A 13,075-nucleotide genomic window follows, 5' to 3' on the forward strand; every position below is an offset into this window, starting at 1 on the left:
AAACGTGTGTCTGGACAGTAAACTCTTGACCAACAAACCCAGCACTACGGGCCGGAGGCGTCCGGTCTACAGCTCCTCGCCCGTCATCGATATTCAGGGAGAGGACGCGGTGTGTTACCCTAACAAACAGGCAAAGCACGGGAGAGCCGTCCACATGAACTACCCCCTCCGGAGACGGCTAGAAGTGGCCAAGCAGTTGGAAAAATCGCTCATCACTTTAGAACTGCGGAAAGATTGCCGGTCTCAGCCTGCTGAGAAATACAACAGGAATACGAGCTGGAATGCACTGCGACCAAAAACGACAGGGAGATTAAGGACGAGAGGGGAGTTCATCAGTACGGTGACGTACCATAGACCTGAGACCGCCGTCGGATTTTCCAGTTAAACCAGCGATTTTGCCAGACATTGTGTTCATGTTAAATTCAGAAATCGGTGAAAAAAAGCTTTGCGATGTTATGTTCCTGTTAACCAAGAAATCGTTGAGACGACTTTAAATTGTTATTCAATGTTATGTAACACAAGGTGCTCTTTGTTTTGTTGAAAGACTTCAACTATTTCTAAAGAATTAGTGCAATTAATGACAAGTGTCAGTTTGCAATAAAACGGGACCAAGGTGATTTCTCCAGTGTCCTTTTAAATGAGTTTGACTTGGTATACCCGGCAGCGAGTCTGTTAACGGGAGCACCAAGGAATAGCTAGGGTTCTTAATTGTTCCATAAAATTTTAATGTATACGAAAGACATAAACGAACATTTAATCGACATTGCTACAGCTACTTTTGATGAGGAGATTAAAGAGAGATCAAGGAAAAATCGCGTTTAACAGAAACTTGTTGAGATCCTGATTCTGCCCGTCAAATCAGAAAGCAATTAATTCTAGTTAACAACGCATTGATCTCGGGGCTTCTCAAGATTGTATTAATATGTGATGTATTTTAGAGACATGACCGGAGAGAGAGAGAGAGAGAGAGAGAGAGAGAGAGAGAGAGAGAGAGAGAGAGAGACACTTTTTACAGTAATTTCGTTTTTATTTCACATTTGGCAGGTACGCCTCCCTTTTTGAAATGATTTTTGGTTCCAAAGTAATATATCTCTAAAAGATGGGATCCATTGAGATAAATACACAATTGCTACCCAAATAGACTGTGTACAAGTCGACAATTTTTCACCTTTTCATAGAATTGTCGCACCTTTGCAGCTTTCCCAGCAAAAGCTTGACATGTCTTTTTCTTTTCACGTAATTCATTAAATATAAATAGAATTACGAAGAAAAGCATCATGTTATTACTTGTACATGTATGTATAAACATCATGACAAAAAAAAACCCAATATGTAATACATAAGTTCATTTGCAGTAAATGCATACATTGTGTAAGGCAAAAAAGTCAAAGCAAAAGTAGAATACAACATATGTCATGCGCAATAAGCATGTATGAGTTAATCAGGATGCAGTCAATATTTAAAGGTTTAAAACTTGTCAGCAATTAAATGACATGATACGACACATAACTTATTTAATATAAACTCAGAATAATCAGTTTAAACCATGCGCGGATCCCGAAAATTAATCGGGGGGGGGGGGGGGGGGGGAGGGTGTCCGAAGGATAATTGTGTTTGCCAGGGGGGTCCGAGGCATATTTGCGATAATTCTAATATGTAAATTTAATACAATTTCATTTTCCGGGGGGGGGGGGGGATGGTTCCCCCCCCGACCCTCTCTAGATCGGCGCATCTAAACGCTTTCGGATCAGTATCCATTTTGGAAATTGCTCTTCATAAAGAATTCGCCAAGTGATGAGTGACCTTGAAGCGACACAAAAATCTTAAAAGATGTTGATGTTTTAACATAAATCAAAGTAGGATATGATATGAAAATTGACCAATACTTACGTATTTTGGGAATATTATCCGAACACTTATACTTCCGCTCAAAATTTCACAGGAACTGAACAAATCTCGGTGAAGTCTCGTGAACTTTCATTCGAGCACCTCAGGATTTATTACATACTTAGCAACGATAAAGAAAACACTCCGAACACATTCGCAGGGGTGTCTGTGGCGCAGTGGGTGTTCCTTCTGTCCACCCACATGGAGGTCCCGAGTTCAAATATTGCAGGGGTTTTTATTTTCATGAACAGCGGTAATTAAAAAAGTCGATTTTTCCAAAAAAAGTGAGATTTGGGGGGGTCATTTTCAAGTCGAAAAATGCTAAAAATCCATATCTTCATGTAATTTAGATAAATGGGCTTGTAGGCAGAACTATTTCTTAGGTATGTGGAGGACCCTTAAGTTTTTTTTATTGTCCTACATTCTGTCGTGGAGGTAACATGCATCGGATCATTACGTTTATACTCACTAGGCAAAGAACTGTGAACGCTAACGCCCGTTTCCCGCCTACATTTTACATCCAAATATTTCGGAATTTCTGTCATATATTCAAAAAAAAATTATCTTCAAAAGAGTATTATCAATTCCTAATTGATTTATATCAAAATAAAATTTGTAGTCAAATTATTAATTTTTAAACAAAAGATTTGGTTACGGGGCGGGGGGGGGGGCTAAAAAATTTTCATTGAAATTAATCTCTATGAGTGAGGAAAATATTATTCAACGGCCAATATGTGCATAAAAAATTATTTATCACATGTTTACGTTAGATATTAAAGCAAGATTCCGTTTTAATTCATATCTGTTAATTATATTTCAAAAATTTACAAAGCAAAATTCTTTTATTCTTTTTTTGGAATGTATTTCGGTCTGTAGACAGTGAAGCAACAAACCCTTTAGTATAAATTTGCTAAATAACAATATTTAAAACCCCTCAAAAGAGGGGGTGTTTTAAAAAACATTTCCATTATTTTCTATTATGAAATGAGCTATTTTAACCCAAAATACAAAGTTATCTCTCTTTGTTTGACCAAATCATCTATATTTAATGAAACAATATAATAAAAAAATAACTTTAATTAGAGAATTTTCAAAAAATGACTCTCAGTTAGTCGGCTAGACAATGCTATCGTTCGCAGGCCTTCAGATAATACGCTTGACTGAAATAAACATTGGCTTTTGGGGGGGGAAGGGATATCATGTCAATATAGAAAAAGGTTAGTTTTATTTATTTCCAACATTTTTTTTGGTCATTGGCAAATTTATATACGTTTAAAAATATGGTGAGAAATAACCGTTTTTAAATTTCAAAACTTACAATGTCCCTTTGTCAGCATCTTCGCTAGCCAAGGTTTTACGATCCACTCTGCTCCTCTACAACAGTGGATCGTAAACCCTTGGCTAGCGAAGATGCTTTGTCAGATACTTGAGCATATTGCACGTTGGCTTCAAATACTGTGTAATATTTGAAATAAGAGACTGATACTCAACTAACAGATAATTGTTTATATTTTATAATTTGCTTTTTTAACCATCTTAAATCTATACAAAGAAGCCAACATGTTAAAGCTGTGATCAAAGCTTAAGTCTGCATAAAATTATGTACTTCATTCATTATGTACCAAACAGGAACATCTTGTGATGACATTGAAATCTGATATTTATAAATTCAGACTAATTTTAGCTGTGACATAGTTCATCCTTTCTATCTAACTATATCTATAGATGTATGGAATGGTGAGGAGTTTTATTAGAGGGGTTCTGAGTGGCCTGGAATTGTGGGTAGATAACATCAGTGCCCCGAAAGTGTTTGTTGTCAGTGGAAGCCAATCAATGAGTAAGGTTTGTTTGTCTATTAGACCTGACTTTGATTTATATTGATTTTATGGCAACCGATAAAAAGATGATGGCTCCGCTTCAAAATTTCAGATGCAATGTCACGAATGATAATTGAGTATGCATATAATCATAAATCATTACACATTAACGCTGGTACATAGTTTTTAGAAAATTCTCACTTCTGTTATAAATATAATGGATTTTGTTTATACAGAACATTTATTGTAGTTCGTTAGTCAATGTTCTCTGTTGGAATCATAAAAATCTACGTGACGTCATACTTTCGCCCGGTGTGCTCGATTTAAAAAGAAACTTATTTTTCAGAGGTGAACGTCCTTATTGTGTTTGAAATCGTTTTATGAAAGAATGAATACAAATCTAACAAAACCACTGTTTTAGGCGTAAATTCCAGAACCTTGCTTCACCTAGAGGGAATATTTATCCCCCGGTTTCAATGACAAATCTCTTCCCGGAACAACTCGTATCTACTTCACCAAAAAATCAACAGACATTCTGGATTTGTAAGTTCCATGCTTGTGCCCTCATTTGCTTGCTCCTACTTTTGTCCAGTATCCTAATCTCATAAAAATAGATTTCTGGAGGAAACTGAACCAGTGTTTGTAAACCGTTTACGAAATTTCGCAATGCATGACACTACTAGTATTCTACAGTATTTATCAATAAAAAAAACTATTTGGCATATCTAGACAAACAATTCAATCATTAACATATAGTTTTTAGAATTTATGAACATACCGAAGTAACTGTTAGCCATAATTTCATATTTGATATAGAATGTTTGAGATATGTTGGCATGTAATTATGAAAACAAATAATAAAGTCAATCAAAGAACTATTGCATTTATGGATTTAAATAGATACATTCAAAGAGGTTTTAATACGATTTTTCCGAATTTAGATTATTTATAGACATTTAAAAATCACGAATTAAATGAATGCTAATTTTGATGACATAAAGCTTGAATTTAAATCAGAAGTATCCATCATTGCTGAAACGTTACGGGAAAAAGCAATTTGTTGATGTTTTCTTCATAAAAACGGCACTAAAATAGGACCCATTCTCTAAAGCTAAGTGCACTCGTCCTTTTTTTTTTTTTTTTTTTTTAAAGTTTTTCAACTATTTTGTCATTAAAATCCCAATGCGATAACTTTTTAATTAAAATAAAATACATCGACTTCTTTACTGAGAATTTTAAAAAAAACTTTTATTTTCATTTTAGTGATGTTCCTGAAAATTTCTATGTTGGAAGAATTGATAAGAACGTCGTTAACAGAATTGAAGAGCTCTGGAACTATCCACCAACAGGCATTCATCAAATGAAGTTGGACGAAAATATCTGGGGAATTCCGGGCCATGGGGTTTGCCGTGTATCACAAAGCTTCCGAAAGACTAACCGGTTATATTACACAGAACATTGACGGAACTATGGGACATTTATTTGTTGAGGAAGAGCGTCGGAGGAAAGGCGTGGTTGAGTTTTTGACGTCAATTCTTGCTAGAACCTTGATTAAACGGGAAGGCTTTGTGGCTGGTGAGATTGAGAAAATTACGCCGTGTCTCACCGAGTGATCAGTTATATAGGGCTAAAGCAGGTTCCAAACGCTGAGTTTGAGTGCAGAATGTTCCATTACAAAGGAGTCAGATAACAATTCTTAAAATTTGAATTCAGCTCTAGGCGTTTTCTCTTTAAATTGTCAATAACAGACTGGCATTAAATTCAGACACAAAATAACAATGAGGAACTGCTAATGGTGAAAACATATTGAAAGGAAATGTACAATACTTTCGAAAATGAATTGGAACGTACAGACTATTAATTACCAATTGAATATATTTAAGATAAATGGAATTTTTCTTGCGGAATTCATGGGTCCCCATAGCTTTAACGACTTAAGAAACTTAATAAGAAAAATGTATCAATGAAACGAGTAAATCCACACCAAGACTCCCATAAATCTCTGGAAAAAACCACCAATTTACGTAAATTTAACCCACGAAGTTCAGAAGTCGAGTCTTTGAAGTATTACTTGTGCAAGTTGAAATAAACATATTGAATATTTATCGTTTAAAACCGCATAAAAGTCTTATCTTATTTTGGTTCAGTCAATTTTCTGTATTTATGGAAGATCCTGATTACCGTTGCCAATATATAAATAGTGCCTGTTTGGGAGAGTAACAGTTGAAATTGACACCCCGAGAAAACCATTGTCAACCGACGCGAAGCGCATGTAACAATTCGTTGTGTTACCCGTTGCTAAGTGTGTTGCTAACGCTGAAGGTAATTGAACGGATTATCAACTGCGTCTAAACCAATCAGATTTCAGTATTTAACATGAAAGTATAATGCTACATGTAACACAATATAAGCTCAGTCACCGTGTACTAAAAAGTTGTTACTAGATGATGTCAGGAACATGTAGGGTTCTAAGTTATCAATGCATAAATGCAAGCGAAATGAAATTTATTTTAATAGCTGCATAAAAAATCGGGAATTTTATTTTACTGCAACATTTCATTGGATTGAAAGTATTTCTTTTTTCAAACGAGAGTTATTTTACTTTGATCACGCGTCAGTGTCATCTCAAGTTTAAAGTTGAAAGACGCGTTTGCTGAATCTGCCTAAATAAGTCTGTGATTTCTAGCGTTTTAACATTAAAATGTATTTTTTACTTAGTCTATAATGACGAGGAAAACAAGAGAAATCGATATGCTAACCTGCATTATCATATTATACCCACAGATTTCATCTTGCTAAACCTACTTGATATCAACTGTAAGCCATCCGATTTTCCTGAAAACCCCCAATAATTTTGTTGACTTTATATTATTATACAATTTTTTTTTATAATTTAGATGCTCTGCTTGAACAAAAACTAGATTTTAGTCGTATTATGGTAATAAAAATATTGCTACAAATATTTTTACTGTATATTTCTGAAAAGGAATATAAATCTTCATCAAGTTCTTTTAGCATATCACGTTCTGAAAAGGGGAATAACAATACACGTATTTGTGTATTTGGGTCAGAATGTATTTCATTATACCATAAATTGTTTAGAAAGTATTTTTCTTTACAATAAATGTTTTGAAGCGAGCAATCAAGGTAGCTGATGCTTGGCTGGAAGGATAACAGGGTTTTAAACATGGCATTAACGCGTGAACGGAACAGTGCTTACGTTTAAGCTGGTCCCCAAAACACAAGAACCCATGTTAATCAAGATATACATGGATCAAGTTTAAAGATGGGAATACTTTTGAAAATTTAAATTTCTACGGGAATTTTAAATATTCAGGTAGGGAATATTACCGCTAGAAAATTATAAAGATTCTGTATGAAAATTTATTTTTCATATGGGAAAAATTATTTCCCCGCAGCGATTTGTAATTCTCTTAATTTAATCATTTAGCATTTATAATCTCTAATCAAATAAAGAGTGACTAGAAATATATGTATTATTAATAGCAAATGTCATGTTGCCAGACAAGTCTTTTAACACATACAGTTAAAAAATTGAAATGCTTTTTTTGTTTTTGTAAGAATTTTTATATGAATTAGTGAAGAGTTTATAGAAACTTATTTATCTATGATAAGACATGGTAAAATTTTATATTGCACAATTATAATGTTGCCCCAGAGACCAATCATCAGTCTGGCAGGCAAGAAATAATGCTTACAACAATAATTAAATTCTTTATGAAAAAAAAAACTTTAAAAAGGGTTATACGTGATGGATCGTACGATACCCATATGTATAAAACAATATTCATCAAAAAGTTACTTTTTGAGCAAAATAAAAAGTGGCCTGACTAAATAGCAATGTCAACGTCCTGATCAATGACTAACTGATTGTTAAGGTAATAAACTGTTCAATCTAAATATAAATACAAGTACCATTGTCTATGAACATGTTTTATGTAAACCTCAAAAATATTAAAAGAAATTAATTAATAAAGGCCGTATGTTTGTTTCTAAATCATCTACATTAAAAAAAATTCATAAATCACAATTTACGTCCAAACGATGACCAAGAGTATATAGAAAACATACGTATGTCCGTGCATATAAAGAACGGTAACTTACTTTTTACATTTCTATTTGATATTTCTTAATCTTTAGTATCGGGTCATAAAACATTGTTATACTTAAGTTGATTTGCAGAAAATACACAAAAAGTTATAGAACCCAAAGCAAAAGAAAAAGACACATATGTTATATGCTTTAAGTAAGGATCGCTATGTGATTGGCATGCAGTATGAGAAATACAATAAATATTTACAGGTGCAAAGCTTGTGATACGAAGTAACTGATATGACATTTCAATAATTTTATATAAACTCTGAATTATCCGTTCATGAGTTGTTGGATCAGTATGGATATAAGAAATGTCTCTTACCGAAGAAGACGTCAAGAGATAAGTGGCCTTGAAGGGATAGGAAGATAAGAAAAGTTTAAGTTAGAGTAGATGACGCTTTACTGTTGAACAATGGCCGTTAGAGTTCCTCGTCAAAATCTCGCTAGAATCCTCGACCAACTGGCCAGTGGACTTCCTTACTCAGCTCAGGTGAGGCCCAAGCTACACAAACATGTGAAGTTGCCGTATGAGCGTATTTTACATACATGTGTGTTAATCAAATTTGTATCACCTGGTCCATTACGTTTTTTATTGTCCTACATTCTATCTTGGAAGTAATATGCAATCGGTTCATTAAGTTTCTACTCACGAGGCAAATTGAGATAATACGCTTGAGTGATACAGACAACCACTTTGTTAAATGCATGCATAAATAAAAATTATTGCAAACAACGCAGATTATAATGATCGATGAAAAATGTTTTTAAGGTGCACACCTTAAACTATCTTTGTCAGATACTGAAGAGTAAGTTGCGCGTTGTCCTCAAAGGACTGTTCAGTATTTGAAATGAGGGACTATATACTGCTACTATCCAGACCTTATAGAATTAAACTCAGTGATGCGGGACTTTCTGTTATATTGCGCTCCATTTATCTCGTTTCCAAAACTACCAAAACTACATGTAAAGAAATACATTGGAGGATATTGTGTTATTCAGCTTTAAGCGTATTTTTATTTAAATTCTCACGCAAACTTCATTTTGTTTTTGGCACGAAATTATAAATCGTTTTTCTCTTCACACAAGACACAACCCAGTTCCATAGAAATGTTGCGAACATGTTGATAACGCCATGAAAGCACAAATAAATTGTAGGATGTAGCCATTGTACTAAATTTTACGTACACCTGTGTAGAATTATAAACCCTCTAAAGGTTGTTAAGATTTGTTCCACTCTAAATTAATGCATGACATCCGACTAACAGATAATTGTTTATATTTCATATCATAATTTGTTCTTTTTAACCATCATAAATCTTTACAAAGAAGCCAGCATATGAAATCAGTGATCAAAGCTTTGTATAAAATTTTGAATTACATTCATTATGTACCAAACTGGTTCATCTTATGATGAAATTGATATCTGATATTCATTAAGACTAATGTTAACTGTAAAATACTTCATCCTGTCTATCCATCTAAATATATAGATGTATGGAATGGTGAGGAGTTTTATTAGAGGGGTACCGAGTGGCCTGGAATTGTGGGTAGATTACATCAGTGCCCCGCAAGTGTTTGTTGTCAGTGGAAGCCAATCAATTAGTAAGGTTTGTTTGTCTATTAGACCTGACTTTGATTTATATTGATTTTATAACAATCAGTATGATGATGATGGCTCCGGCTCATGAATAATAATTGGGAATGTATAAAATCATAAATTATCTATTTATACATTAACGCTTGTACATAGTTTTTAGAAAATTCTCACTTTAGTAATAAATATAATGGATTTTGTTTTTACAGAACATTTATTGTAGTTCACTTGTGAATGTTTTTTGCTGGAACCATAAAAATCTAAGTGACGTCATACTTTCGCCCGGTGTTCTCGATTTAAAAAGAAACTTATTTTTCAGAGGTAATGTGAAAGTCCATATAGTATTTAGAGTCGTTTTTTGAAAGAATGAATACAAATCTAACAAAACCACTGTTTTAGGCGTAAATTCCAGAACCTTGCTTCACCTAGAGGGAATATTTATCCCTGGAAGTTTCAATGACGCATATCTTCCCGGAACAACTCGACTTTACTTCACCAAAAATTCAACAGACATTCTGGATTTGTAAGTTCCATGCTTGTGCCCTCATTTGCTTGCTCCTACTTTTGTCCAGTATCCTAATCTCATAAAAATAGATTTCTGGAGGAAACTGAATCGGCCGATTTCAGTGTTTGTTAACTGTACAATAGTATAGTTTATGAAATTTTCACGATGTATGCCACTACTAATAATATACAGTATTTATCAGTATAGAAAACTGTTTAGCATGTCAGGACAAATAATTATTAAATCATTAATCAGGATTGGGGCAATTACTTTGAAATGTAATTAAATATTTTCAAATACATTGATAATTTTATCTATTACTTACAATTACATTGAGTTTTAAAAATGTAGTTAACTACTTTCAATTAATTTGACAAACGTAATTAAATTTCATTTACTTAAGTTTTATTTTTAAAATTTTGAGAACAAATGCATTTAAAAACAGCGTTAAGATGCACACAACTTTATGAACGGTAAAGTTTTGAAATGTCGGCTTTTAGTTTAATTAGCATTTATAGATTTTCTCTATTGTGAATTTATGTTCCCGTAAATTTCTTTATTCAGAAAGTACAAATCTGGGCAGTACAGCCCATCAGTATAAAAAATAATAATGACTATAATTAGCAACAAATGTAATGCAATATTTAGACTTTCTTAAGTCTAAAATAGGGGAGTTATTAATTGGGTATGAGAGGGTTTCACACCTTAGCAAAATTAGACCTGTACCAGGGGCAGTGTGTCATGCTGTATAAACATACCGGTATCAAAAATTATGAGACATTTTAGTATTGTATGAACAAAATCCCATACCAAACAGGTATACAAACTAAACACATATATATGTAAGACGCCTTTTTAAATTTTAAACTGTGAAAAAAGTAATTGAAATATAATTGAAACGTAATTGAAAATACATGATATTTTTGGAATGTATTTATATATATGCAATTACTTGTAATTAAAGACAAAATCAATTACAAATTACGTCATATTTCTTTGGAAAAAAGTAATCAATTACGCTCAATTACTCATACTTTTTTCAATTACCCCATCTCTGTCATTAATATAGAGTTTTTAGAATTCTAGAACATACTTAAGTTATTTTCACTAAAAATATCATATTTTATAGAGCATTGTTCGAGATATATTTGCATGCAATGAAAACAAATAATAAAATCAACCAAGATATATTAAAAATGGGAAAAAAAGTATGCTAACTATTTTGTCATTAAACTCTTATTTCGATAACTTTTTTGATTCAAGTTGAAAAAACAGGACTATCAACAGACTCGTTTGAAGTCATCTTTTTGTAAATTCTATGGTGGATACAACGACCTTGTCAGCAAATGCAATCTTCCACTGGGTCGCATGCTGGCTGACGTTTTTCATACTAATTGTTAGACCATAATTAATCACCTAATTATCTACGGAGTTTTCCATTTTTTCCCGATTACGACAAAGAGCACACGGCGGGTGTGACCGGTCAGCAGAGGATGCTTACTCATCCATGGCACCTGATCCTACCTCTATCTTTTTAGAGGTCCGTGTTGCTCTGCTTTGAATTTGTAATTTGTTTTATGGATTTTTGAGATAGTTGACAGTTTGTTATTGTTATTTTTCAAATAGAATTTTTTTTCTCATTCCAGTGATGTTCCTCAGGATTTCTATGTTGGTGGGATCGATGAGAACGTTACTAAAAGAATTGAAGAGCTCTGGAAGTATACGCCAAAAGGCATCAGTCAGATGAAGTTAGATGAATATAGCTGGGGATTTCCGGGATTTGCCGTGTACCACAAAGCTTCAGGGAGACTAGCCGGATGTGCCGTTCAGAACCTTGATGGAATTATGGGACATTTATTTGTTGAGGAAGAGCATCGTGGGAAAGGCGTGGCTAAGTTTTTAACATCAATTCTCGCCAGAACTTTGATTAAACAGGACGGTTTTGTGGCTGCTGAGATTGTGAAAGACAACGCCGTGTCGCACCGAGTGACAAGTTATATAGGGCTAAAACAGGTTCGGAAGGCCGAGTTTGAGTGCAGAATGTTCCATTACAAAGGAGTTAGTTAATAAGAGTTCAGCTCTAGGCGTTTTCTCTCTAATTTGTTAAAGCTTTGGATTCAGACACAAATGACACACCATGCATTTTTGTGAGTAAAATGAGGAACTAATGTTGAAAACATATTGAAAAGAAATGCACAGAGCTTTCGGGAATGAATTGAAACGTACATACTCATTATTTACCATGTATTTAAAATCAATAGAAACCATAGTGGCTCAATTTTTGTGGATTTCATGGTTCATCATTACAATGAATTTACATCCTTAGCAAATTTTAAAACCTAATTAAATAAATTTTTTAAAGAAACGAGTAAATCCACAATGAGATTCCCATAAATCTTTGGAAAACTATAAATTAATGAAATTTTACACAACAATGTTCAAAGTTTCCATTGTACCTAGACGTCAAGTCTTGGAAGTATTACTTGTGCAAGTTGAAATTAAAACATTGAATATTTATCGTCTAAAATTGCATAGAACTCTTATCCTGATTTGGCACCATAATTTTTCTGTACCTATTGAAGATCCTGATTACCACTCCGCCATGCTTTAACAATGAAGCTGCTTAGTCACTGTGCACCGAAAAGTTGTTACTAGATAATGTCACTTACACATAGGGTTTTAAGTTATCAGTGCATAAATGCATGCAGAATGAAAGTTACATTTAATAACTGCATAAAAAAGTGGGAAGAGATTTAATTCATTCGACGAAAGTATCCATATTTAAACGATTTAAGTGAAACATATCATTGCAATTGATAATACACACCAAAGGCTATCTTTTCAAACAAATTTCTATCCAATTTAAACCACCATGTAATTTTGTAATTTTTGCTCTTTTGTTTGTAAAATTACACACGATAATAAGTTAATTTTACTGACAAATTTTATTGGATTAAAAGGTTTTCTTGTTTTCAAAACAGAGTTACTTTCCTTTGATCACGGGTCAGTGTCACATCAAGTTCAACGATCTTTGATTCTTAGCAATGTTAGATAACTCTAATTTATCCAGTTGGATGTATTCCTACCATCGGCTTTTTATATAGGTAGATTCAATAAGTTTTGAAGTGATTATATTATGCACATATTTTCATCAAA

General features: G+C 33.4%; 1 protein-coding gene and 1 pseudogene across 3 annotated transcripts; both read left to right on the top strand.

The window, feature by feature from the left end:
- The first annotated feature begins 3,612 nt into the window (after positions 1-3,612).
- LOC128175573 (uncharacterized) lies at positions 3,613-5,517 on the top strand (annotated as a pseudogene).
- Positions 5,518-8,197: 2,680 nt separating this feature from the next.
- On the top strand, positions 8,198-12,501 carry LOC128178686 (uncharacterized). 3 transcript variants are annotated; one of them, XM_052845961.1, is made up of 5 exons: positions 8,198-8,310; positions 9,311-9,427; positions 9,624-9,735; positions 9,814-9,937; positions 11,566-12,501. In XM_052845961.1, exons 1-5 carry the CDS (start codon positions 8,233-8,235, stop codon positions 11,984-11,986), a joined length of 852 nt encoding a protein of 283 aa, XP_052701921.1. In that variant the 5' UTR covers positions 8,198-8,232; the 3' UTR covers positions 11,987-12,501. The 3 variants fall into 3 exon arrangements, with proteins under 3 accessions (XP_052701921.1, XP_052701922.1, XP_052701923.1); XM_052845962.1 differs by lacking the exon at positions 9,624-9,735 and having other exon boundaries at positions 9,311-9,422; XM_052845963.1 differs by lacking the exon at positions 9,311-9,427.
- The last annotated feature ends 574 nt before the right edge of the window (positions 12,502-13,075 follow it).

This window comes from Crassostrea angulata, chromosome 3 (assembly GCF_025612915.1).
Source record: "Crassostrea angulata isolate pt1a10 chromosome 3, ASM2561291v2, whole genome shotgun sequence".
Classification (NCBI taxonomy): domain Eukaryota; kingdom Metazoa; phylum Mollusca; class Bivalvia; order Ostreida; family Ostreidae; genus Magallana; species Magallana angulata.

Coding starts and splice junctions, on each gene's coding strand:
- LOC128178686 (XM_052845961.1), top strand. CDS start 8,233: ATGGCCGTTAGAGTTCCTCGTCAAAATCTCGCTAGAATCCTCGACCAA. Junction 8,311..9,310: donor GACTTCCTTACTCAGCTCAG/GTGAGGCCCAAG, acceptor CTAAATATATAG/ATGTATGGAATGGTGAGGAG. Junction 9,428..9,623: donor GAAGCCAATCAATTAGTAAG/GTTTGTTTGTCT, acceptor TTGTTTTTACAG/AACATTTATTGTAGTTCACT.